This window comes from Syngnathus scovelli, chromosome 21 (assembly GCF_024217435.2).
Source record: "Syngnathus scovelli strain Florida chromosome 21, RoL_Ssco_1.2, whole genome shotgun sequence".
NCBI lineage: Eukaryota > Metazoa > Chordata > Actinopteri > Syngnathiformes > Syngnathidae > Syngnathus > Syngnathus scovelli.
In genome coordinates, this window is record NC_090867.1 from 6,034,185 (window position 1) to 6,060,113 (window position 25,929).

The 25,929-nt window shown below is 43.8% G+C and overlaps 3 protein-coding genes across 6 annotated transcripts; 1 reads left to right on the forward strand and 2 right to left on the reverse strand.

Moving 5' to 3' along the window:
* The first annotated feature begins 142 nt into the window (after window positions 1-142).
* Window positions 143-23,028, forward strand: ift140 (intraflagellar transport 140 homolog (Chlamydomonas)). Of its 4 annotated transcripts, none has more exons than XM_049760072.2 (34): window positions 143-475; window positions 913-1,072; window positions 1,161-1,382; window positions 1,501-1,622; window positions 1,688-1,818; window positions 1,951-2,126; window positions 2,205-2,296; window positions 2,369-2,475; window positions 2,557-2,699; window positions 2,763-2,966; window positions 3,086-3,158; window positions 3,359-3,450; window positions 3,535-3,662; window positions 3,731-3,848; window positions 3,923-4,044; window positions 4,123-4,258; window positions 4,376-4,507; window positions 5,122-5,336; window positions 11,319-11,496; window positions 11,580-11,770; window positions 12,096-12,191; window positions 12,263-12,395; window positions 12,461-12,604; window positions 12,693-12,821; window positions 13,019-13,201; window positions 13,262-13,465; window positions 13,626-13,835; window positions 13,904-14,067; window positions 14,148-14,289; window positions 14,366-15,569; window positions 15,641-15,724; window positions 15,811-15,891; window positions 22,040-22,469; window positions 22,536-23,028. In XM_049760072.2, exons 2-30 carry the CDS (start codon window positions 926-928, stop codon window positions 14,543-14,545), a joined length of 4,314 nt encoding a protein of 1,437 aa, XP_049616029.1. In that variant the 5' UTR covers window positions 143-475; window positions 913-925; the 3' UTR covers window positions 14,546-15,569; window positions 15,641-15,724; window positions 15,811-15,891; window positions 22,040-22,469; window positions 22,536-23,028. The 4 variants fall into 4 exon arrangements, with proteins under 4 accessions (XP_049616029.1, XP_068505615.1, XP_049616030.1 ...); XM_068649514.1 differs by having other exon boundaries at window positions 15,644-15,724; XM_049760073.2 differs by having other exon boundaries at window positions 14,366-14,787; window positions 14,949-15,724.
* Window positions 5,899-10,685, reverse strand: tmem204 (transmembrane protein 204). The gene is made up of 3 exons (XM_049760086.2): window positions 9,693-10,685; window positions 9,321-9,476; window positions 5,899-6,839 (listed from the first exon to the last, which is right to left on the reverse strand). Exons 1-3 carry the CDS (start codon window positions 9,970-9,972, stop codon window positions 6,595-6,597), a joined length of 681 nt encoding a protein of 226 aa, XP_049616043.1. The 5' UTR covers window positions 9,973-10,685; the 3' UTR covers window positions 5,899-6,594.
* metrn (meteorin, glial cell differentiation regulator) lies at window positions 21,414-25,563 on the reverse strand. Its single transcript, XM_049760081.2, has 4 exons — window positions 25,281-25,563; window positions 24,121-24,563; window positions 22,738-22,797; window positions 21,414-22,432 (listed from the first exon to the last, which is right to left on the reverse strand). Exons 1-4 carry the CDS (start codon window positions 25,367-25,369, stop codon window positions 22,119-22,121), a joined length of 906 nt encoding a protein of 301 aa, XP_049616038.1. The 5' UTR covers window positions 25,370-25,563; the 3' UTR covers window positions 21,414-22,118.
* Window positions 25,564-25,929: the final 366 nt, after the last annotated feature.

Genomic DNA, 25,929 nt, shown 5'->3' on the forward strand with positions numbered 1-25,929 from the left:
TATTAAATAAAAAAACAACAAACATTTTTGTTTTTTTGCGGGGCTGAAATGGATGAATGACATTTCCATTCATTTCTCGGTAAAGTGACTCGTCACACCTCGGCCATGTTCGTTAATTTCCGTAACTCCTCCTCCAGTTCAATCTCGGATGTTGTCCGTGGCAACTGCCAGGGACGCTCTCGTCGCCACACACAAGCGAAAACATTTTACAAATAACGGCTGCAAATTAACATATAACTTGGTGGTTTAGGCAACTCTTGTAGGGAAAACAAATCCGTGTCTTGATATGTTGTTTAGAGGAGCGCTGTTGAAGGTTTTGGCTAAATTTGGGTAATGTATCTTAGCTGACCGAGGTGGTAAAATCCAAAATGGATGCCGCCTGGAGAGTATATGTCGAGCTAGCTCCCGAAATGTAAGATACCTCAAAAAAGGAACACCTCGGATACTGCGTTGGGAAGGAAAGACGCTTTCGAGGGTATGTCTATCTCGTGTGTAAAAAAATAAATAAAAATGACGTAAATGACTAATTTGTAATGCGAGTCGTGAAATGTTCAGACAGTAAAGAGTTATATGAAAACATTTCTGTCGTCCTTATTCGATAATTATGTAATAGCAATAACTTTCTTGCCACTTTAAATTGCAAGCAAGGCTCATAAACTCAAAAAAGGAATTATAACATTTATAAAGTTGATAGCACCAGGATGCTAACATGCCCCATCAGTGCAAAGCTATCAAGTCGTTGTGTCAATTTAATTAAAGCATACTGCAACTCCAGGTAAACACAATAGAAATCAGAACAAATAATTTAACATGTTTTGACGCCATCATTGTGTGTTAGTGGGTAGCATTTCTTCCTCAGCAGATTCCTTGTATAAATTTGACATGACATTTATCTTTACCTCACCAACTTAGGTACACCGAGAACATGGCGGTGTATTTCGACCACCGCGTTGAGACCCCTGAAAATTGTGAGGACCCCATTCAGTTGATGTGGCACTCGACTCTGTCCATACTGGCTGTGGCCTCACGAAACTCCACCACTGGAGGAAATGTTAACATCTACTTACAGCAGGTAAATAAGCATGGAGAATGTCTATTATTTGACAAATAGATAATCTCCTTCTTCCCATCCATTTAAACAACTACCTCTCCAAATGCAGGGCGAGCATGTGGAGAGCTGTCACGTTGAGCGTCCTCACCGGCCCACAATGCTTTGCTGGCATCCCATAAAGCCCGTGTTGGCTCAGGGTTGGGAGAATGGCGAGGTGCTGCTTCTATTGCACCCTTCTGGAGATCAAAATGTCCTGCCGAGCACGCACACGGCACGCATCACGCTGTTGGAGTGGAGTTGCTCGGGAAGTCGCTTGGTAACTGGGGACCAGGCGAGTGTCTTATTTTTCCAAAATGTGAAGTAAATATAAAACTACAGATCTGAGGATGGCAACATTGAAGATCTGATAGTGCCTAATAAAAAATCTCTTTGCATGTCTCCACCATCAGAGTGGCGCTTTAGCTGTTTGGAAGGTGGATGCCAGAGGAAGACTTCAAGGAAACCATCAAGTGAAGCATGGATACAACTCCCCCATCACTTGCTGCTTATTCAAACCTGCTCTGCCTGGAGAGTAAGCAGGATATATGACTAACAGTGGGTAGGAAAAATATATTTGAGTACAACTATTTTTAACAGCGACGTGAAAATGCTGGCTCGTGCGTCAGTGAGTGGAGATGAAAACGCTTTGGACATGTTCAGCTGGAAGGGTGCGCCTCTCAAGATGGGGCCGCAGGAGGGCCTTGCTTTTTACGTCAGCACTGCAGATGGTAAGAACAGTTCTGATTTTTTAAATTAATTTAGAAATGTGTCTAAGGCTACGGACGCTGTCGCTTAATTCCGATTTTTTTTTCTTGGGTAAGAGTGAACTGGTTGCTTTCTAAAATCATAATTCGTTATAGGTAAGGTGCACAGCGTGGATGAGCACGGCAAAACAAGCATGCTCCTCAGGATGGATGGTGCCATCAAAAAAATGTACTACCTGGAGACCAGGGAGGTTCTTACTGTGATCACTGACAGTATGATGCTGTCACAGTACACTTTGGGACCAGAGGGGGATGCCCAGGAATTTCGAAAGGTAGGCTCAACAGACAAAAAAAACCTTCCATAGTACCTACACACACTTTATATTGTTCTCTTGAAAATACTTTTCAAGGTCAAGCTGAGCAGTAAAAGTGGCCAAAGCGTGGACATCGTTTGGGCACACAATGGTCTTGTTATCACAGCGACAGGGGAGCAACTTCTCAGGTTCTGTACACTCAGCAGACGCAAATACACACTTGCTGGCTTTTTACATGATGTTCTGTCCTGGTTTCGTAGGCTGTGGGATCTCGAGCGAAACGAAAACTACGCCTTGTCACTTGATGAGAAGCTCGGCTTTGAGAGGGGCGAGATGATCAACTGTGTTTCCTATTGTGCTGGGAAAGGTCAATATGTTTGACTGATTAGTATTATCATATGACTGCAATTTGTCAGCTCACATTTCCCATTGCCTTTCACTTCTCTAGAAATTCTGGCTGCTGGTACCAGTCATGGACGCGTAGCAATGTGGAAAATGACGCTGCATTTGGAGCGTAGCAGAAGTGACACAAAAGCCCAGTGGAAGCTTCAGACGCCCACGGAAATCGAAGGAAATGTTACTCAACTGCAGGTACTCCCTTCACACCCTTTTTTTTTGTCTTATGTTTTTAGTAAATATCTACTTGCCTTTTAGTGGGGCACCAATCTGAATCTGCTGGCGGCCAACAATTCCAACACGGTGGTGATCCTCCACGAGCACGTGATGTCAGCCCACTGTAGCCAGCAGGTGGCAGCGGTGCAGTTGACGCCGACCCAGCTCAGCATCACTCAGTTCCACACAGGCCTGCACCTGGCTCTGCAGTCCGAAATGCATATCAAGGGTGTGTGTGTGACAAAGGTAAGCAGCCGAGGCCATTTACAATCCAATCAGTGGATCCAGATGGATGTAAATAAAATCATTTGTTGTCCTGAAACTTTCAAACATTTCTAATTCATTCTCCCTGTTCATTGTGACAGGATTCTGCCACAGTTTGGAGTGGCAAACAGGTGACTGTGTTTGAGATGTCGGGGGCTGCCCTACATAATAAAGGTACGCCGACAACACCGATTCCGATATTTGTCAGAAGAAAATTCCGACAACCAAATAATTAGCCGAAGAACTCAAAAATAAAAATTGGCCATTTTTAAAAGAGCTAATATCAGCAAATTAAATTGATCAATTTGTCCGTTCATGTTTTTATCTCTCCGATTTTCAAGAGCAATCATTTTTTTCGTCTGTTAATTCCGCAGGATCATTCCCTTGTGACTCTCATGTAGTAGCTGTCCATGGTGAGAACCTTTACATGGTGGAACCGAACAGAGTCCAGATCCGCACACCGCAGGTTTGTCGACCCTCTTGGGGAAGCTGTGGGTTGACTGATTTAATAATTGAACTAAATTATAACCAACCTATTTCCCATGTTTAGGGCACAGTGAAGCAGCTCTTGACTTTCTCCAAGGCTGAAGGCAACCCAGTTCTGCTCAGCGTGTGCCAATCTTACCTGGTGGTCGGCACAGACACATCGCATATCCGAGTTTTTGATCTTACCCGGAGGTTTGTTAAGGTCAATGTTACTCTCGGTAAAATACTTGTTCTGAATCAATGTGTTTTTTTAATTATAGAGATGCTAAAGCTCACTGCAATGCCAAGAACCTGGCTGATCAAATTCCCAATTTGGGAGCCCTGCGTTCAGTCAAGTGCAACGCCAACGGTAGCCAAGTCAGCGTTTTAATCACACAGGTGAATGAACAACACCCATTCTTAATTTTCATCCTTTTAACTATGAATTCACCAATGCCGTACTTTCCTCTTAGGTGAATGGTCGACCCGACCAGAAAGTGTACTTCTATAACATTGAAATGGACACCGTTACACACTTTGACTTTTTCACTGGGAGACCATCTAGCGGTATCTCACAGCCTGAAGACTGTGAAAGGTAAGTCAAGGTGCTTTTGCCCTTCTGTGTCTGAATTTTTTTTTTTTTTTTTAAGTCTGGTTCTGTTTTGTTCCCCAGACAGCAGTTTCAGGAGAGCGAGCTTAGGGGCCGATGCCCCGTATCGCACTTCTGGGACGAGAGCGAACCTCGACTATTTGTGTGTGAGACGGTGCCGGTCAGTTCAGAAACCTCCTCGTCTGGTTACTGGGAGACGGTAAAGTTAACATTGAATTCATCTTCTGGCTAAATCAGCTTTTAAGAGTGTTATGGGTCAGAAATAATCAATAATGTTTTTTATTTAACTTTGCATGTCCGTCCTTTGATTTCCCAGGTGGACGTGTCGGTGGTTACGCTCTTCTGTACTCAGGAACACGGCCTCCTTTTGCAAGACTGCTACCACAAACCAGCAGGCCTGCAAGCCCTCCTTGCTCTTGACGTGCCTTATTATTATTTTAGCTGCAAGGTGAGATTGGACAATCCTCTTGTTCCTCAGCCTCGACATGCTGCTTCTGTTTGGAAATCTTGGTTCAAATCTTTGCACCCGCCACTACTACTCTAATGTGCGACTTTGTTTGGTCTAACGTGCACCCCAGCTATTATTTGGGAGGGGTGGTGTCTTTCAATCAGACGTGAGTGCCTGTCCGTGCCTTTCCTTCTGAAAACTAAACATTGTTGATTCCCGGCAGCACAAAAGCGTCCCTGTGTGGTGAATATAGCTTGGTTGTTTTTTTCCAACGCTGTAGTTTGCTTTGACTCCTACTGCCTTACACCAAAATGGAATGTTTTTGAAATTGAAAGTTTTCAGAAGCCTTAAGATGTTGTGATAACACTGACTACTATTTTAATTTTCGTAATGACTATTTTGGCTAGAATTCCATCGCTCTCATCACAAAAAGAAGTCAAACATGGTGGTGGCAGCATCTTACTGCTGTAAAAGCTGTTAAAAAAAAAGGCTTTTGAAGAAAATAATAATTCATTTTGGGAAAAGGCTGTAAAATGTGGTGAAGTGCTATAAACAATATATATTAATGTAATTTGTATAAACTTCAAATCATGCTCCTCGCTTGTGTTCTAAAGGAGGTCTCCGCCACATCAGCACCAGCAAATCAGAGCCAACCATCACGGGGCTCCGTTGCCCTCTTCCCCCAAATGGTCTCCAGGCGAGCTCTCAGGGACTTTGAAGGCCTGGAGAACTGTGACAAGTCCACACGCGACGCCATGCTCAACTTCAGCTTCTACCTCACCGTCGGTCACATGGACGAAGCCTTCAAGTCCATCAAACTCATCAAGAGGTAAGAAGTCGCTCGTCCGGTCAGCTCAGAGAGTACTTTTATCCGGTCATCGTGTTCTTCGGCAGTCCGGTCGGTCCGCGGGGGCTTTAGTTCAAAGACGTGACTAAAGACCAACAGGGGGAGTATTGTCATGTTCGGCCTTGACTCTCAATTGGCGTTCTGCACAATAGTTTGACTAACTTCCTCATTGATAGCTATTTTTACTGCTTTTCAAAAGACTGACATTGTGTTCGATGAATAAAAATGTGCATCTCTATGCGCTTATTGGTAATGGATGACTCCGAATAGAGATCCAGAAACTAGTCCATCTGAAATTCTCAGTTGTCTTATTAATATAAACATATGTAGCTCGACTGTGAAAATGCTTGACGGAATTCCTCGAAATGGAGAAGCACTATCAGATACAGACTGGAATGTTTGTATCCCAGACTCGGCGATTTCCTCTTATTCATGTCGTCCTTGAGCTGCAGGCTTATCACCCACCTACATTGCCATTTAGAATATAGACATCAAAACAGAAGGCGCAATGACAAAATGTTCTGTAGAATGATAAAACGCCACGTTTAACTTTGACATTTATTGATAAAATATCTGTATTTATTCAACCCTTATGTGGTTTGAAGTGTGGAAGATCCGCAGCGGTTCTTTACAGATGTAGGATATAATAATCGCAAATATTACCACACCTTAATGACAGCCCTGTTTAATACAGTTTACAAATATTAAATTAGTATATGGATGTACCACAAACAAATGATGTCTAAGTGGATTACAAAAAAGTATTGCCTGCTTTTACGTAGAAGTGCATGTCGTCTTAAAGCTTAGGAATAATTTATCCCCGTTCGTCTTATCATATCTAGACTAAAATGCAAGTTTCCTATTAAATATCACTTTGACGCATTAAGAAACTTTGCTAGGATGACTCGAATGTTTTAACCTACTAAAGATATAGTAACATTATATTTAGATATCCCGAAGTAGGGGAGAGGGAGAGGTATTATGTTATTATGCTTTATATTCATTCTATCACAACTCCAATTCATAGTCATGGAAGAGGACTTTTGAGTAAGTGCATGTAAAATAATCAAGGTCCAGCTTGATCTTCTGCTTGGTGGGATTTTAAACATCTCAGGCCTGGTCCAACTGGAGCCACCAAGAAATTAATATTGACGACGTCCAACAGTTGCAGAGCAGCAAACCAAGCACGTTTTATGTCGATGTATTGTTGAGCCACCGGAAACCCAAGAAAAGTTTCTGCTCAACACGGCGAATCCACGTAATCATTGTCCAGGCGGGGGTGGAAAGGGGACGTGAGCGAGCGACTGATGATAATGACCCGCGGCGCCAGGCAATCGTCACGGCGGTGCAAAATGTTCCAGATGAGCATGGCCGCCGCCATTGTAGCCAGCAGGCACGCGGCGATGTCCACATAGCAGGAGTAGGACAAGTGTGTGTATGGCCCGATCCTGTAGAAGGTCACGAGTCCAATCACCAGCACAAAACCTATAAAAGTGCAAAGAATCAGATTAGCAAGTGACAATTTGGATGTTAATGGCGGTATGGCTTTTTTTTTTTTTTTTTTTTTTGCGCAGCTCGTAAATTTACATTGTGTCATATCTTTAGTGTTGCGCCATGAATAGACATGATAAGACATTTACAAAAATATGAGGGGTGTGATCACTTCTGTGAGATCACCGCCTTTCCTTTGCTACAAAACTGTCTCCCAATTGAATAAACTCCATGATAACATTAAAACAAAGAATTACAAACATTCCACTGGCTGCATATTGCTGGTTGTTTTACATGGTTACTCATTGATGGCTATTTTTACCGGTTCATTGTGTTTGATTCCCGAAATCCTCCACCCAAACGATTATACATTGCCCACCGTACTAACTTGTTTCCCCAACTGTATAATTTTACGGTAATTTTACTATGTACCCAAGACTATCAATCAATCCTCAGCATCCCAGTGTCAAAACGTTCCCAAAAATAATCGCTGGAAATGCACGTAGTCGGTTAGTCATTTTCCTGCGTGGAAGGCCGGACTTCATTCATCCTCTGCCTACACGCGAAAACGATTTTCATTGTGTCAATCTCTCAAACTGAAACTTCGCAGTGTTTGCTCAGTGGCTCGGTGTTGAACCCGCCTGGCTCCTCATCCAAGAAAATGAGTAACCTCGTCCTGTCCAGGTCGCGGCCAGGGTGGGCTGTGTGAACCTCTCGTTTTGGCACGCACTTATCTCGTCAGCTTCCTTCCCCCTCTTCCTCTTTCCATCCTTCCTTCCCACCCCTCCACACCCTGGCCTTCGAGGCTCTTACATTTACTGGAGGTTTGATGTTATCGCTCACAGAGAAAAATCTCAATAACATTCCTCTTGAAGATTTTTTTTTTTAAATTAACAGTTTCTAAATGCAAACAATTTATGACCAGCAGTAATAGTAGAAAAAGTCTGTAAATGTAGTGGAAATTAAATTACTACCCTATGACCTTTTATGACCTGACTTTCAATACGCATTTGAAGTTCCAGGGGTGAATAGGTCAACTGTACAGTAAGGGGGGAAAAAAAAAAAATCACTGAATGGACCTGAATGTTGTAAGTTCAACAGTCTGCGAGCGTGTTTGGCACGTATCAAAATGAAAACAATCCAGTGAAAGAAGTTGATAAGGCTTAAAAATATCTCCATTCAAGCTGGCACTCCATTCACTACTAGTGATGATGGCTTGCGGCACGAATTTCATTTCCAGTATCATACTGTTATTTATAATATTTTTGAAGGAACATTTTTAATAAGAAAAATATGATTTGATTTGATCGAATCATACTTTACATACCACCGTTTTTTTTTCTTTTTTCAAAACTCTATGAGAGTGCCCAATCTACATTCTTGTCCATCCCAAAGGTCTTTCCGCAAACTTTTCCCACAAAGGCATTTTCAGCCATTAATATCCGTTGTTTGGTTGGCTTTGTATGTCATCCTCAAACTGCTTTTTTCGAACCATATAAGGTCAGTCACTGACCTCGGAAGATGCCATTTTTTTCCCAGGAAGCCTTTCTAAATTTAGATAGGAAATAGGTGTGCGCTGATTTCCACCGTATTGTCAACAAACGTGAAGACGGTGTCATTGATCATCTCTGACTATCGTCATAAAAGCTATAAATAGCAACTTACTCATCTCCTAGACATGTTGGACAGGCCACTGAGTCTTGCAATGGGATTCAGTTATTAGTGGGGATTGGGGGGGGGGGGGGGGGCACTTATGATACAGAATTCATCTAGTGGGAAACTCGTAACTTCTAAAATCCCCAATCACAGCACACACAGTGTTAGAAACAAATCTCCAGGCAGTGTACACACACACACACACACACACACACACACACACGCAACACACTGTCGAAAGTGTCTTTCCCGTGCATTCCCCCTCCCGGCTTTTTCCTTTTTCATCTCGGGGGTTTGCATAACAGGTAGTCACAGACATTTCCTCGTCCTGAGCAGGGATATCCTGGCGCCCACCAGTCGCTCCCTGACTCGCTGCAGCTCTGCCTCATGGGCTCTGGATGAAGACTAAATTTAGACCCCAAGCAGACTGATACAGAGCCAAGTGACGGAGTGTCCCTCGCCATGCGAAGTGGGACAAAAGTCTTGGGACACGACTTCTGATTAAGCAATTTGTCAGTCAAGAGTTGGGCTAGTTCATACGAGAAGTAGTAAATTAGTAATTGGTTAGCGATCAATTTCATCAAATCTATTGATAAAATCACTTAATTGCTTTGTGGTACCTTAAGAAGTGAATTTCCTGACAAGTAATAATTTGCCCCCAACTATCTATTGATATCTTTAATTCATGCCTCCAGTATTAGTGTCAGGTATCGGCGGTATTCATGAGTACTCGATAGTTTCAAATAAGCGGGCGCCTCTATTTTTGAGCACATTTCTCCTTCTGACTTTTAGTTACTTTACAGAGGTTTGGGCACTTACTGGCTAACTGGAAGAGTGCAGCAATGGCCTCCTCCCACCACTGAGATTCTGGCGTGATGAAGGGCAGCTCCATCAGGCCTAGGAGGAAGATCAGTTGACCCGCCGTCAGGGCCACGGTCGCCATGAGGTTACACGCCCGCATCATGTCGAACTGCACTTGAGGGACCACAGGGGAGACTTGTGTTATCCCACCGTGGGCAAAAAAAATCTTATTGCACATTGGATGAAAAATTGAGGGCCTTGACGTTGTATTTGACACATTGAGATGTTTTATGGACAGGTTATATGAATTAATACAATGTCAGTCTTTTGAAAACATCTGGTTATCACGTTCAATATGTTGAAACAAGGAATTTGTTATATAATGCTTACGTTTGACAGAGCTGCGGGATTCTTGATAGCCAGCATACTCAGAGCCCCATCCCAGACCTTCACATTGTCTCTGAGCCACCTGAGCCTTTCGCCCCGCCTGGAGCTCATCCCGGCCCCTCTCTCCTCCGGTGGGGCACATCTTCCACAGTCCCACGCTCCTTTTACGCCCATCTTCCAGGGCTTGCAGGACCCAGCTAGGGGTGAAGGCGGCCACATTGTTTAGGACCAGGGACAGCAGTGCGACCGCAACCGCCGCAGCCACCAGCCTCTGCACAGCCATGTGACACCCGGTGCCCGCCACTACTCCTCCGCCCTCCCCCTCGGCGGGTTCCGACCCTCGTCCTTCCTCCCGCCTGCTCCCTCGCCTGTCCTCGGGAGAAGCTCCGTGGTTCCTCTGAACCGCCTCCTCCACGGCTGCCACCACCTCCTCCTCCAGCGGATCGCTTGCAAGTCACACAAATGCAGAAGAGGCGAGGGTGTTGTCTTGATCTTTAGCTAAAGAACATCTTCGTTCATCCTCATTCACCAGTCGCCAACTCCTCAGCCTTCCTCTGGTATGCTTGGATCAATCCGACATACGCTGAGGTCCATTCCACTGGCTCCGGATAGCTGCAGCTTCACTTTCGGATGTTGGTTCCTTGGGTCCTTTTCTTGCTGCCCTCACGCCTTCACATCTAATCTTGACTTGTGTGTGTGCAAAGTCCACAAGAAGGATTGAGTCTGCACTGTTGCTAAGAAAAAGCCTGCAAGAAAAATTCCCTCAAACCCACCTCCCCCAGCTTCCTTCTACCAATGCCCCTCTCTTCGTTCCTCACAGCAAATTCTACGAGGCTAGAGTTGATTTGTTGCAGATGTTCAGCGTGCATTAGCAGCAGGTCATAAGCGGACAGCTCCCTCCTTCACAGCCGCTTTAAATGTGCGTGCATGCCAAGGTTTTGCTTTGGCTCAAATCTCCAAAAAGACCCCCCTTGTGGACGTCACAGTCACGGATTCTTTTGTCTGAAGCCCGGGAGGAGGTGTGTGTGTGGGGAGGGGGGGAAGGGGGGTTCACTTGAAGTCCTCTCTTGTGTGCAACAAACACGTCGGCCACCACAGTCGGCCAGCAACAGGATGTGTTTCCTGAGAGGAAAAGAGGCTGGGAAGAGGGGCCAAATGTGGACCTGTTCCTTCTCTTGTCTTTCCTTTTCTGGCTCTCTAGATGTTGCCGCTCCCCTGCATTTGGAAGCATTTCTCTCATTGTTTTTGGGCATCCATACAAGGCCTGACTATTTCTGACAGGTTCTACACAGATTATCTGGCTCGCCATCATTTCAGTTTGTACGCCGTTGGCCCAATTGTACATTGGGGGCCTCAAAAGATTTCGACTATTTCCTGTTGCTCAACTTTAATAAACAGCACACATCTGTAGCTGCTGAGGCAATGCCGAGCCAAATAGGGAACAGATGGCTCAGGAATCTTGAACGTTACACAATCACAAAAAGGGGTTCTCCCTTTTGAGCACCATTTGCAAGTTCAAATTGAATTCAGTCTGTAAATATGACTAATATCTCAATCACTTTTTTTTAAATTGAATGTTCTATCTGATGACAGATCAAATGCAGTAACCATTTTTTTTTTTTCCGCCAGCAAAGTAGTATGGGAAAACATGGCACGCATGTGTGTGAAAACTCGCCGGTTGGACGTCGCCCGAGTGTGCCTTGGCAACATGGGAAATGCCAGGGCAGCCAAAGCTCTAAAGGAAGCCGAGGCAGAACCGGAGCCCGAAGCCCACGTGGCAGCGTTGGCCATCCAGCTCGGCATGCTGGTAGGACACCAACGCATCAAAGCTGTATTTTTTCTTCCTTTCCTTCATGGAGATGGCGCCCTACCCTTGCTGTTCTCTTCCAGGAGGATGCTGAAAAATTGTACAAAAGCTGTCAACGCTATGACCTTCTCAATAATCTCTATCAGGCGGGCGGTCAATGTGAGAAAGCGCTAGAAATTGCTGAGAATCATGATCGCATTCATCTACGCACCACCTACTACAATTATGCCCGTTATCTGGAGTCCATGGGTGACAAAAACCTGGCCCTGGAGAAGTAAGATGATTTTGTACTTCAGTAGTCACATACATATCAATATTTATTAATCATATCTAGTCACTTTTTTTTTTTGTGGAACCTCTCTCCAGCTATTCACATTTTTTTTGCTTGACATTTATTTTTCTGAGTAATAATTTAGAGTCATCATTTTATTTTTTAGACTAATAATTGGAAAAGGAATTTAAAAATATGTTAAACTGATTTGGGATAAAATTTCCAAGTATATGTACAATTTAAGTTATTAACATTTTTTTATTGTATATACTTAAAATGCTGCAAACTGTTTGGATTGCCCTTCTAATTTGTCCACTCATTGTTCCAGTTATGAGAAATCCGACACCCACCGAGTGGATGTGCCCAGAATGCTTCAGGATGATCCTTTGTCTTTGGAAATTTATGTTAACAGGATGAAAGACAAGTATGTCTACTTAGTATAAACAGACACAAATATGCCCCAATTACATTTCATAACATAATCAATCAACACAGGAACCTCTACAAGTGGTGGGCCCAGTATTTGGAGAGCCAGTCTGAAATGGATTCAGCTCTGGACTTCTATGAATCGGCTCAGGATTACCTCTCGCTGGTTCGAGTTCACTGCTACATGGGGAACGTTCAGAAGGTGAGACGAATTCTTTTGGACAGTTTAAAAGGTAGTTCGTTTTTTGAAATGGATTTGTTCGGCAGGCATGCGAGATAGCCATCGAAACAGGTGACAGGGCAGCGTCCTACCACCTGGCTCGGCACTACGAAGGTCACGAGGACATCAAACAAGCCGTTCACTTTTACACTCGAGCTCAGGCCTACAACAACGCCATACGTCTCTGTAAGGTGAGATCATTACTAGCTGGTGCTTATTGTTTTGAGCTGGGGAAAGAATTTTCTTTTTTGTGAAATCTCCACTTGCATTGCCGAATAGGAGAATGGTCTGGATGACCAGCTGATGAACCTGGCTCTGCTTAGCAACCCGGAGGACATGATGGAGGCCGCCTGTTACTATGAGGAGAAAGGGGTCCACATGGACCGAGCGGTTTCGCTCTACCACAAAGTATGTCACTGTTGGTTTTACTCCAGGAAAAATTCTCGGGTTGTTTGCATTCCTTTGTGCATTCCACAGTTCTCCACAAGAGGGCAGCATTAGATTGGATTAGCGTAGCATATAATGTGGGCTAGTATGGATATTGAGGACCATGTGATATAATCTTTGACCTGTATTGTGGCTTTAATTGACTATTTTTTTTGTAGGCTGGTTACGTCTCCAAAGCCCTGGAAGTGGCCTTCGCCACAGAGCAGTTTGCAGCACTTCAGATGGTTGCCGAGGACCTGAATGAAAGCTCGGACCCTGCCCTCCTGGCGCGCTGCTCTGAATTCTTCATCCAACATTCTCAGTATAAAAGGGCTGTGGAGCTGCTGATTGCGGCCAGGAAGGTACCGGTCTTCGTCCGTCTTCATGCGCTGAATTTCATTTGACCGTGTTCTTGTTCTTAGTACCCTCAGGCTCTGGAGCTGTGTGTAAAGGAGAACCTGACCATCACAGAGGAGTTTGCTGAGAAAATGACCGCCGCCGATTCAAAAGACTTGTCAGAAGAGGCTCACAAGCAGCTGCTGGAGAAGATAGCCGAGTGCTGCGTGCGTCAGGGAAACTACCACCTGGCCTCCAAGAAATTCACTCAGGCCGGAAACAAACAAAAAGTAAGCAATACTTTTAGGTATTTGCTTAAGAATGCGTGATTATTCTTGTATAGCTTTATTTATGATAAAATATATTTTTAAGGTGCATCTAAAAAAAAATCATCAGGAGGAGGTGGAGAAATTTCCAAGTTACCAAAGCAATTTTTCATTTTCCTAACAGGCAATGAGAGCTCTCCTGAAATCAGGTGACACGGAGAGGATTGTACTTTTTGCCAATGTTTGCCGTCAGAAGGAACTTTTCATCATGGCTGCCAACTACCTCCAGTCGGTAGACTGGAAAAATCCAGAGATCTTGAAGACCATCATTACTTTCTACACAAAAGGGAGAGCGCCGCACCTGCTTGCTGGCTTCTATGAAACCCGTGCACAGGTAGGACAATGTTCCATTCGCCATTCAATGAGCAACTATACAGACTTTTTTTTTTAACCATAACAAAGGTGGAAATCGATGACTATCAGAACTACGAGAAGGCTCTGGATGCTTTGAGTGAGGCACTTAAATGCCTCTCCAAAGTAAAAACCTCAGACGGACAACAGGAAACCAAACTGACCGAGCTTCAGCGAAAAATCGTCCTCATTAAGAAATTTGTCCACGCACGCAAGTAAGCAGACGCACTGTTGTATCTGTCAAACAAAGACATTAACCTCCAACTTTTTTTTTTCTTGATTTTCTTACATGCAGGTTGAAATCCGAAGATGCTGAGGAGGCACTTAACATTTGTGAAGGCTTACTGACGGAACCCGAGTTGGACGCCGCTGTCAGGGTTGGGGATGTTTTCGGTTTCCTGATCGACCATCACTGTCAGCATGGCAACTACAAAGCTGTAACTATTATTATTTGGTTAAGCGCTCCAAATGTAGTTCAATACATGTCCTAGCTACCCTGTATGTTTTCCTCAGGCCTACAGCAAGCTGGAGGAGCTCCAGAATGTGGTTCCATCACAAAGCATCCGATACTTTGTTAAACAGGCCAGCTTGGACGCCCTGCACAAGCACATGGGTCTCACTATGCATTCTGGGGACCACAGAAATAACGAGAAAGAGGAAGATGAAGTCGAAGAGGACTTGAATGTCACCTAAAATCACGTGAATGACGTCAGACTTTAAAAAATATATATATTCACTGGGTGGCGCTGTTGTCCACGTATCGAAGCCATGCAGACAGATGCTTGATTTGATTTGAATTGATTTTCTGTGCACAAAATGTTCTGTGTAGATAAATGTTTTGATGCTTTTTCTACAAAGAAAATGGGTCATTTTGTTGTGAAGACGACACGTTGTGGTGTATTGAACCTTGGCAACATTTCCCTGAAGGACACACGGTGAGTATCAAATACTCTGCAGCACTTATGAAGAAATTGTCAGTATGGATCCACTAGAGCCTCGGTCATGTTCAAATGAAGATAGTGACCAAATTCATGAGGAAAACGTGATTTTGCATATCGATACATTGTGTCTGCCTAATTTGATTATCCAAATATAGCCCCAAGTCAAGAATGAGCAACTTTCCATCAAAGTAGACAACCTGGACAGCACCTCAGAAACCATAAGGAGATGCTGGACTACTTGAAGTAAAGGCAACTAGGGAGAAGATGTGAGGAATGTTTTGAATTATCTTTCTAAAAACAGCTTGTGAAGATGGGGGTGTTCACCCCAAATGCGCATCTGCTCTTTGATTTGATTTTCTGTTGTGGTCTCATGACTTCCTCTTGTGATGTGGTTTTTTTCCTTTCTTCTGTCTTGCGGTTGAAACCAATGTTTGGCCATCAGTGGAGCGATGGGAAAAGAGCAGGAAATCCAAAACAGCCAGCAGAAACCATCTGAAGATCACAGTCAAGTTCAAACTTTCCAGAATTTGGTTTTTTTTTTGGGAGGGACTCAAAATGCTTTACACATCACATCCCGTTTTGCAATTCTAATCACATCAGCCTTTCTCGAAATGCAAAAAAATAGATATATACATATTTTTTTATTATCAAGAAACATGCTCGTTTTGGTTGTGGCAATGTTTACACGTTTGTGTTAAAAAAAAATATATATATATTATCAATGGGACACGTTGGGCTTTTTCTTTCAAAACGCCGACCCGTTTGACCAATCAGCAGTGAGTGTCGTATTTCCGTATTTTGATATGTGACGAATGTCATCAACTGTCCATGAAAACTGAACCTTCAGCAGGATGCCAAAACCGGAGCAGATATTCCAAGAATCCTGGTTGGTCTTGAGAAGCAGCTGAAGAAGATAACAGATTCCACGATGGTACGTGAAACCTTATCAGCTCTGCGAATCCGCCGTGCTCAAAGATCTTGCATCTAATGTTTTTTTTTTTTTTTTTTTTTTAACAGGGAATCTCCAAGAAGGAGCACACTCTTCTCATCGCCAGAGCAACAGGTGTCCCAGTTGCGAGATAACAAACATCTTGACAGGTCGGAAGGTCACACGATGATTATTTTAGACAAAATATCAAGTTAGACATTCTGCATGCAGGTATAAACAAGATTGGCCGCGTTTAGCAAACATTAATTAGCTACATTTTTTTTTTTTTTTACATATAAAGGGAGTTATTTTGCAGAACAAAAAATATCCTAGTGTAGGAAGCAATATCTTTTATTTTAAGTACGCTACCAATGTTTTTCTAAGAAAATGATAGAATTCATTAGGAAAAAAAAAGGTATTTAAAATGCACATAGGACTTAGTGAAGTTTTAAATGTGAGCTGCCTGGCATGGTTTGGGAATGGCATGCCATTCCACATTCATTCATGTGATCACTAGGTGGTGTGTTTTTGCCCCCTGTGCTCTGCAATTGCCAGGAAGAAATTGGGCCTTGAGAAAAAAATGTCTGGAATGTTTGTAAAGCTTATGTCAATTTCACGAGCTGGGGAGAAGAAAGCGCGGCCACAAAGAGGGGTCACCCTGGTGAGAATAATGTCATTACATGTTACCCTGACGGGTACACGCCCGTCCGTGAACACTTTCCCCTTCAATGCTCTGATGTGAGCGCTGGCATTTTTTTTTTTCCTCCCTCAATGAACGTTCATATATATTGCCTCACATTAGTTGTGAAAGGCCAAAGACTCCCTTTAAATCTCTTTAACCCTTTAGTGGGAATGCATACTTTTTTGTTACATACGATTATATTAATACAGTTTTTAAATGTTTTAATCATTATGCTATACATTAAAAAACGTATAGAATATAGACAAGAGTTTTAATTGCATTCTTCAAGCTTATGATATTTTTATAAAGTCTACACACCCCCGTTTAAATGCCAGGTTTTTGTGATCTAACGTGAAATCATTTCAAAATCCCACCTGACCTGTACAAAAAGTAAATAAAATGTAAGATGCAAGATATTCCACCCTGTGATAACCGAGCTGTTTGAAATTATTTCAGACACATTTAAACTTGTCACCGAATAAAATATCTCAATACAAAGCAAAAAAACTACGGATGTTCTATTTGATTTTCCCGTGTTACATAGTATGCAAATATACCCACACAAATTATATTATTCACATTTACTGATTGTTTACACTGTATTACATAACTCACTTGTGGCTATTTCAGTTGATTCAAGTAAGTATGTTTACTACGAATAAAAAAAAAAAAAAGAGTTTATTGACATAACACTAATGAAAGAGCCAAAAAGGGAAATCTGCCTTGAGTCATATAGATAGATATCTTCCAATTGATTCCAATAGTCTGGAGAATTATGGGAACATTGTCAGGGAGTCATACAGACATGTCACCCCAATCCCCTTTTGAGGGGGCACAGCTGCCCCCATCAGAGGAGGGGGTGTGAAAAGTTTGAGAGGAATGGGAAGTGGGATTTTGTTGGTAATGTATTACACTCCCAGAGCCCTGGGAAAGAGTGTATGTGGTTGGGCTGGTGGTGTCGGGGGGTGCAGTTTGGGTCTGTGCCAACATAGTCACTGTGCCAAAGAGCTTGTGGGAAAATCAAAAAAAGCAGGTTGCTTCTTTGCTGACGTGCCAACAAAGACGCTGTGTCGTAATCTGTGTGAAAGAAACTTCCGTACATGTCATTAAAAAAGGCAGGAGAATTGGGATATACTTCAAACTTTATTTACAGTACATGTTTACAAAACGCTTCAACAGAACAGATAGTTAAATCGGCGTAATATTGGAATTGTATATAATCGGATTTTAGTCCGTGTTGCTATATCAACGTAAAATATTTTTTTAATTGAATTATTCTTTATAAAATTACTTTTTGACGTACAAATTCAAGACTTGAAAAAAAATCGAATCTAAGTTTTAAACATAATTTAGCATTTAGCTATTTAGTATCTCGTGCTAACTCAATTCCGCCTCTGTTCTGTGTGGTTGTTGATACTTTGCGACCAGATTTGTTCTGTGACCAGCATAGTGGGGGGTGATAAAGCTTCTGTCCTGCCCAGGATGGGAAGCCATGCAGAGGAAGTACCTCGCATGGGCCGCTCGTCAAGAGGCCCTTTGTTTTACGAGGTTAATGCCTAATTGATACGGGCTTAATGAGAACAGGGCTCGCGGGCTTGCAGTGTGTGAGCCCGGGGGCCGGACAGGCCGGCCGTAATTGGAACGGACAAGCCTTGTGTGCCCCAGTGCGCCGGGAAGGGATTTATTGGAACGCAAGGAACAGCCGGAGAGAGTGGGAATGGGGAAGGAAAGGTGACAATGACGAGGAAGAATGTGGAGCCAGTGGGAATTTGGGAGGTTGGGATTGGGAATATCATGAGAACCAAGTCTGGTAGAATGGCAAGTAATAGTAATAGGTGTGTGGAATTATAGAGATAGATCATTTCATCTAGCGGAAGTGCAAAAAAGAGCTAATGGATAAAATTGATTTAAAGAAATTGAGGCGTGATCTTTGCCAATTAAACTCAAGGTCAATGTAGCATCGTATCAACAAAATGCAGAACTCCTCCATGTTAACCTCAACTGCAATTTTCTCCGACACCTGTCTCTTCTTTTTGGACAAGTTGTCTTTTTGGCTCTTGCTTTTGCATTCGACTATTCATGCAAAGAGTCCCCCCAGCTTCTCTCCAGACAAGCTTTCAGCACCCGGACTGGAGAGGCACTAAAAGGGTGTGGGGGGGGGGGGGGGGGCTGATTGAAGGGGTCGCTTGCACTTCAGCAAACCTTGAAGAATCGGGAGTGAAAGCTATAGAGATTCTGGGTGGCTGCATGCAAAAAGAAATAATGACAAGTAAAATAATAACAAAAAAAAAGGACGAGAGGGGAGGTTTGGAAGGAAAGCTTGACTCAAAAAGTAATTCAGAAAAGGAAAGAATCGAGGGTGAGAATAGTAAAGCCGAGGTACAGTGAGGGTGAGAAAGACAGACGGGGGAGGGATGGACCCGAGCGAGTGAGAATGAGGCTGAGGGAAGGAAGGAGGAGAGAGACCCCTCTGCTTTCCCACACTCACGCCTGTTCCCACACTGGACCTGGCTAATCCCGGTCTTAATTGGAGGAGAATTCCAGCGCACATGTTTGCTTCGGCTGAGCGAAAGGCAAAGCTGGAAAGATTGGCCGGATACTTTGGGACACATCATCTGTGCGTGTTCCAGCAAACGTAGCACTGATTTATAAAAACAAGTAGAGGATGCTGAACATTATTGAATATGAAATCCTCTTCAATCCTTTTTTTTTTTAACGTCCACAGAAAGCAACGACTCATTTTCGAACGCAAGCATCATTATTAATTTATATTTCACAATCATTCTCACGTACTTTCCGACACATTTCCAGTCAGTATCAGTTGACGCATTTTACCCGGAGGCTACAAAACAGGAAAGGGGAGGAGGGAGTGCAAGGAGATACTAGTAACAGAACAAAACAAGCTTGATTGGCAGTTTCGTTCCTTCCTACCTCTTTACTCACCAACAAGTCGTACAATAGGAGGTAACTTAAATCTCCACAGTCCGGGACAGTACAAAGGAACTCAAGTGACCTATCAAGAAACTTTCATCTTTTAATCCAAATTCTTGTGATTAGGGGTGTGTAGACTTTTAAGATCCACTATAAATGCTTGTTGGGCCACCATTAGTTGAAATCTGGTTCATTGGCCACATTCAAATCTCGAAGTGGTCTTATTAGTGTTTTTTGGTTTTGTGGTCGGACCCCTCTGCTGACTCACGTCCGCCTCAGGGATGGCAGCTGTGAGGAGTTTACCCCTTCATCATTCACTCCTTTAGCCTTTCATCAACTATTTTGGCGGGAACATTCCCCAGCACGCTTCTTTGAACCCCCACCTCCACACCGCTCCACCATGTCCACTCTTGTCTTGATGGATTTTCGGTGCACATTTTGGAAGGGATTTCAGCCATCTGCAAGCTCTTGAGGAACAAAAGGGGCCTCCTCACTCTTCTCCCTTTACCACTTCACAGGGATAACATGGCCACGTAAACGTGCCGCTGCTTGTTTTCCATTCTGACCTCACCTCTCAACCTACCCTGGTCCTGAAATGACCACATTGAACCCGACCCCTTATTCCGAAGTGGCTCACTTAATCCATAGGAGTCAAAAGAAGTCCACCTGCACAAAAATGTGCAATTTGTAGTCTAGTATATTTCATGCGTGTGTTTTTCAGCGGAATAATCAGCAGATTAGATGGATGAAACACATCATCCATCACCGTCAGTTTTCCTGTAGCTTGACGGATGGAAATGATTGCGTGGCCGCGTCACAGAATTCCCAGCCTGCGGTTCCAGCTGTCCGAAGGGTGTAATGGAAATCCGGGATGCCAGTGTGTTTGCGCTCAGCTGGTGGCGGCTGATCTGAGGCGGACACACTAGACTTGTCGTGTTTGGTTGCCAAGGATACAGCTGTTTATTCGTCACTATTAATCAACCATATGCTGAAACGGGACACAAGCCATTAAATTCCTTCCTTCTGTTCTGGAGAAGATGAATTGTCACATAATAGTTTAAAGATTTAGAGGCATTTAAATGGCGGGGGGGGGGGGGCTTTTTTCAAACTTCTTCATTGTGCTTTTATTCATCACAGTGCCATCTGCTGGATTGGGTAGGGCAGTGCCCCAATTGCCCACTGGTGAAATTACAAGCCAGTTTCTGGAAATTTTTTTCGAACTTGCCATTCAAGAAATCAGCAAGCCCGATTTCTAATCCCAAAGTGTCTTTTTGTCAATATGATTGCGCCACGCTGATGCGTCGGCTGCACTTTTCAACTTGCCCTTAAAACTGACACACACACAATTCGCTGTCACTCACACACACACACAGTCAGGATGGAACGAGCGACTGTGTGGCACCTCAGCTCAGACGTGCCTGCCACGGCGCTCGCTTCATGGCAATTTATTGCTTCCTTGCTCCTGAAAATGGCAGAGCCAGGACAACAGAATTCCAACGTCTGTTTTGCAACACACGCGCACACACACACAGGTTCACACACTCCCTAAATCTTGCTGGCCTTCTAGTTGTGTGCCTTTCGAGGTCGTATTCATGGCTACTCAAAGTGACTTATGTGTGAGAAAGGTTTAGCCTTGAGCTTAAACTGAACCTGAAACACTTTGAGCTGACTTTTTCCACCCTTCAATTCGTGTTTTGGAACGGCAATAAAATACACACACGTCAAAAGTGTTTTCTTAAAGTATATTTGAATAACACAGACTGAGAACATAAAAAAAAAAACATATAGACAATAGCGACATATTTAGAATTTCTTATCCACATATTTACATTTGTTTGTATTCACATATACACAGCAAATGGGCACTTAAAAGTCATTTGGTACGATCTCGTTAATGATGTAGTGCACGTAAGAAAACATTTGTCAACTTCCCCCGCCCATTCTTGATTTACTTTCTCCATTTGAAAACATTTTGTCAGCAGTTCCATTGAATAAACTTATTTACACGTGATTGACAAAAACAGTCAGAATGGGACAACGCCTAATTATTTCTGCTTACAATATCGGTATGCACATATATTAAATTCTTAGCTGCACGTCTGTGCTACATATTCTTGCTTTTTATATTTCTTTTTTTTTTTTTTTTTGGTTTTTTAGTGTTTGCAGCATCACGATTTGTTCCCTTTCTTTCACTCAGTGCAATTTCCTCTTTCTTCTAATCTCCTTAATACCAGCAATTGTCCGCTCATGTAACCGACTAAAACTCGTTTGACTGCCGGGAAGTATCCTGTGTCCCGGCTGAATTCATTTCCGTACATTCCCTGAGTTTCAGTGACTCTCAATGAGTCTAAATGTAATTTTTCTTTTGTTCTGTAAAATTGTATTCATTTATATGCTCTTCATTTTGTAGCTTATCTCAGAAATGTCTTTGTCCAATTAGATTTCAGCCTCTGTGTTGCCGTGTCAATTTAATCTGCCTTCAGAATCAGTAGTGCTCCATTTTATATAAGTGGGGCAGTATTGTTAACATTTTTTTTTTTGATGGCCCATCTGGCTGAAATAATTTAACCCCTAACAAACTGCTTCTATTCTCCGTGGCAACCAGGAAGCTGTCGACACAGCTCCACGAGTTGTTATTGCACTGAAATGGCTTTTAGGAAAAGTCCATTTTTTTCACAGCCCCTTTTGTGTGGTTTCTCCCACAGGTTGAATGAAGCGGGCCGACCCGGCGTTCCACTCCGCCTCGGTTCTGCATGGTAGACAAGCGGCGATAAACTTTCGGGCTCAGTCTACAGGAAGTTCGCATGGAATCTGCTGGGCCGCTTTGGCGGTGGTGTAAGCCTGCAGGAAGTCCTTGTAGCGAGGGGCGCAGCCCAGCCAGGCCTCACCAAAGTGGACCCGACCGGTGAAGAGGAAGCTACCGGGCCCCGGTTTGACGCCGCACTGTAGAAGGGTGCGGATCTCCCCCCGGGCGGCCATGCGACCGTTGCCGATGAAGAGGGCGTACTTTTGCCGGAAGACCTTCGTGGCGCTGACCTTGATGACGGCGGCGCGCAGGTTCTCATCCTCTTCCACAGTCCTGATGTTACCTCGCACCACTGTGGAGAAACAAAACACGATATAAGTTGAGAACAGGTATAAAGTGTTTTATTCCCTAAAGCTGTCTTGTCTGCTCATAATCTCAATAGTTCTTCTATGTAGATTCTCAAGTCATCGCGGTCATGATCATGCATTAAAATTGCATGGAGGCAACTGGAACCTTCTTGAATTTTTATGAGCTGCCCTGGTGGAAACCCTAAAATTAGTGGTGAGTCTTTTCCTTCCTTGTCTCCTTCCTAAAGATGACTTGGTTTCAATTTGATTTTAAATCAGGGCCAAAATTCCCAATATTACGTAGGCTTACCAAAGTCGCTGGTGCACACGGCCATGAGGATCTCCGTGTCATTGCAGGGTCTGCACGCTTCTGAGGATGAAGGAGAATCGGTTAGCGAACTCGCATAAATCTTAAAAAAAAAAACACATACCGTGCATACTAATAAGGGAATCAAGATAAAAAGCACATGCTAAGGAATGTGCGCAACAAAGCAAGGGCTAACCGCTAACAGGCAGCTGCTACTTTTACAGTTGAGGCTTTATAGGTGCACAGTTCTCTCCACTGCACAACATTTACAAGCTAAACTAACTCCCCCCCCCCCCCCCTAAAAAAAACTTTCTGGGTGTCTGCAATCACACCTCGACAAAGCTTTCAGGGGCCAAAAGAGAGGGAGCAGGGCTGGACTTCAAAGATACGAACCACAATCATGGTCATAAAAAAAAAAAAAAAAAAAAGACTTTTCCATTAAATAGCAAAACTAAAGCCAAACCAGGGAATTTAACTGTCGGGGGAAAAAAAAAAAGACACATATTAATACTTCTTGTGGTTCACTGGAGGCCCTACACATTCTCCACAGTGAACCCCCTCTTGATAAATGAGATTCCTTCCTCTCCAGTCCCAAAGCAAACTTAATGTGATCGGCTAAGGGGGCGGGGGGGGCTGTCGGTCTCTGGCTGCAGACAAGTCTACCCACAGCGAGGCAGCTCAACAAAAGAGCGGAGCATCTCAGCTGGGGAGAGGCCTCCGTTACCTAGGAGACGGCAGTAATCCCAGAATGTTTCAGCAGCATGCATTCAAAGAGCTGTGGACTCTGGAGAAAGCCCCACATAGTGAGCTTTTGTAGCCCCTCCCCCCCTATTCCCTTTCTCACTCCCTACTCCCCACTTTTTCTGCTCCAAACCAACATGCCTTTAGTCTTGAGAGAGTTTGCCCACTTCCTCCTGGAAAATCCAATCAACCCACAGAGGCCTGCTCGGAATTATCAATCAGGCGTTATGAGGTTTTGGGGTTACTTTCCATCATGGCTGTTGGGTTAGACATGCGTACTTCTTGATCAAATAACAGGAGCGGGATTTTAAACAGTGTCGATCCATGCATTTGTATCTCAAATCTTCGTTTCCCATTGAAAATGTTACTTATCTGTTTCAACCTTATCCCAAAAAAGCAACCAAAATTGTATTTTAATGAGGAAAAATAATTCTAATATTGTACTCAACTCCTCTCTGCTTATCAGTACGGCACTTGTAGTCAGTCATTCTTTGCAAGAGGATAAAGAATCTATGACTGATTACGATGATATTATATATTGTTTGTCGTGTTCAATTTGTTCCTTAGCATGGCAAAATACTGGATATGCTATTTAGCACTAGCATTAAGATAGTAGCCTTTTCGGCCTTCACTTGAACAACTCACCGACAGTACTGATCTGGTTGGAGTCAAGTGACAGTCGGGCAGTCCAGTCCCCCCTCAGCTCATATCGGAAGGACGCGATACGCCGGCTGATGTCTTGATGAGGCGTCGCTTGCATAAAGAGAGCCACCTTCTCCCCTGGCTGGCGGTTGAAGCAGCGCACCCTCGGCGGCAGAGACGACTCGGGCCGGTCCCCGACCAGCAGCTCCAGCACACCGTCCCTCTCCAGGTAGAGTTGGGCACCGTGGAAATGCTCTGAAGGCTTGACGCAGGCCGTGATGAGGCCCGAGCCGCCGCCCACCCCGCCCCCGGGGCCTACCGCCACCGAGGGCAAGCGGGGGGATAACGTGAGGCGAAGGGCTCCTTTGGGGTACAGCCAGTCCAGGGTGCCCTCGGAGCAGTGGAGGGAGATCTGCTCCACGCTGCCTTGCTGCTGGGACAAACCACTGAAAAGAAGAAACAGGAAAATTATTTAACCAGAAAAACTGTCAACAATTTTAAATCAAAGCTTCAAACTCAGAACAGCAAAACTGTGAGACGGAAATGCCAACCACTATCATACCGTGCTGTCACTTAAAATTCTCATTTTTAACTGTGACATATTAATTGGATCGCTAAGGTCCGAGGTGAGATTCAAACCCAAAACTGCGAGACAGAAAAGCTAACCACTAGTTCACCATGCAGCCCATTAAAATACAAATTCAAACTTTAAAGTTAAATTTATGTCGACCTGACATATTTTATATCTTTTTTTTTTTCTTCTACGAGCTGTCCAACTGAAGTCACCACGTGTTCCTTCATTAACTTGACAGGGTTCTTAATTAAGAACTACCGAGGCCGCCTGTAGGCAAGTTTGTGAATCACAGTCCTGCTCTCCACGTACAACCCCTCCCCCCCCTTCCAGAATATAACAGTTGGAATATTATTCCTAGTCCAGCAGTGCATGAAGAGTGCATGCTCGCAAATTAATCCCCTCAGTCTCCTGTGTGTCTGGACCCCTCCTGTCGTCAAACCCCTCCACCACCATGAGAACATTTAGATGGCCCTTAATGGCCGACACGTCTCAACTTGTTGCGGTCAGACAAGCGCTGTCTTGCAACATTTAAACCAACCACCTGCAGCACCGATTCAAAAATAATAATTCAGACTAAATGAATACTTGCCTCCCTCTCCAGCTACACTGATCCTCCGAATAGTTGCACAGGGTTGCGTGGAATAAAATCCAAATGGTGTAAATCCCCAAAAGATGCATCCTCAAATATAGCTGATGCAAACTTTAAAACAAACTATATCAAATAATCCAAATAAGAGCTCCTTTATAAAACCAATCTAATGTTATCTGACTTTACAGCCATAGTGTTGCATCCTCTTCAGATAAGAGAACTTGTCTCCTAACCGACCGACCCGCCTGTCTGTCTGCGCCACACTGAGTCAAGCTCCAAAGTTTATTCCCCCCTAAAGAAACTTCAGCCACCAATCAGAAGCGGAGGCAGGAAACTTTAAACCACTCTCACAAGTGGGAGGGCGAAGGGTGGAGTTTGGAGGTGGGGCACTCATGAGGACCAGGGGGTGATATGGTGTGACCTGAAGAAGGAGTGCACAAGTATGTTACAATTCTCCATTGTGTTGACCCCCACACTGCATATACAGCAAAGTGAAACAATGCCAGCGGGCCGAGCCCAGTCTTCCTCCCTCTCCCCCAACTCTATGTAAATGTAGTTTAAAATATTTGATCTCAATTTGTGTTAAGTGATGCCTGATGATAAACATTTCTAATTGCTGATCTTATTTTCAGATAAGTGCCACAGCGTC

What these genes read in the sequence shown, in the direction of transcription:
- metrn (XM_049760081.2), bottom strand. Translation starts at nt 25,369, where the DNA reads ATGCATCTTTTGGGGATTTACACCATTTGGATTTTATTCCACGCAACC. An exon ending in CAGTGTAGCTGGAGAGGGAG is followed by an intron (nt 24,564 to 25,280) that starts GCAAGTATTCAT and finishes TCTTCTTTTCAG; the next exon opens with TGGTTTGTCCCAGCAGCAAG. An exon ending in CAACCAGATCAGTACTGTCG is followed by an intron (nt 22,798 to 24,120) that starts GTGAGTTGTTCA and finishes CTTCATCCTCAG; the next exon opens with AAGCGTGCAGACCCTGCAAT.
- ift140 (XM_049760071.2), top strand. Translation starts at nt 926, where the DNA reads ATGGCGGTGTATTTCGACCACCGCGTTGAGACCCCTGAAAATTGTGAG. An exon ending in GCTTGGTAACTGGGGACCAG is followed by an intron (nt 1,383 to 1,500) that starts GCGAGTGTCTTA and finishes CTCCACCATCAG; the next exon opens with AGTGGCGCTTTAGCTGTTTG. An exon ending in AGGGTGTGTGTGTGACAAAG is followed by an intron (nt 2,967 to 3,085) that starts GTAAGCAGCCGA and finishes TCATTGTGACAG; the next exon opens with GATTCTGCCACAGTTTGGAG.
- tmem204 (XM_049760086.2), bottom strand. Translation starts at nt 9,972, where the DNA reads ATGGCTGTGCAGAGGCTGGTGGCTGCGGCGGTTGCGGTCGCACTGCTG. An exon ending in ATCCCGCAGCTCTGTCAAAC is followed by an intron (nt 9,477 to 9,692) that starts GTAAGCATTATA and finishes TGGTCCCTCAAG; the next exon opens with TGCAGTTCGACATGATGCGG. An exon ending in TGCACTCTTCCAGTTAGCCA is followed by an intron (nt 6,840 to 9,320) that starts GTAAGTGCCCAA and finishes GCACTTTTATAG; the next exon opens with GTTTTGTGCTGGTGATTGGA.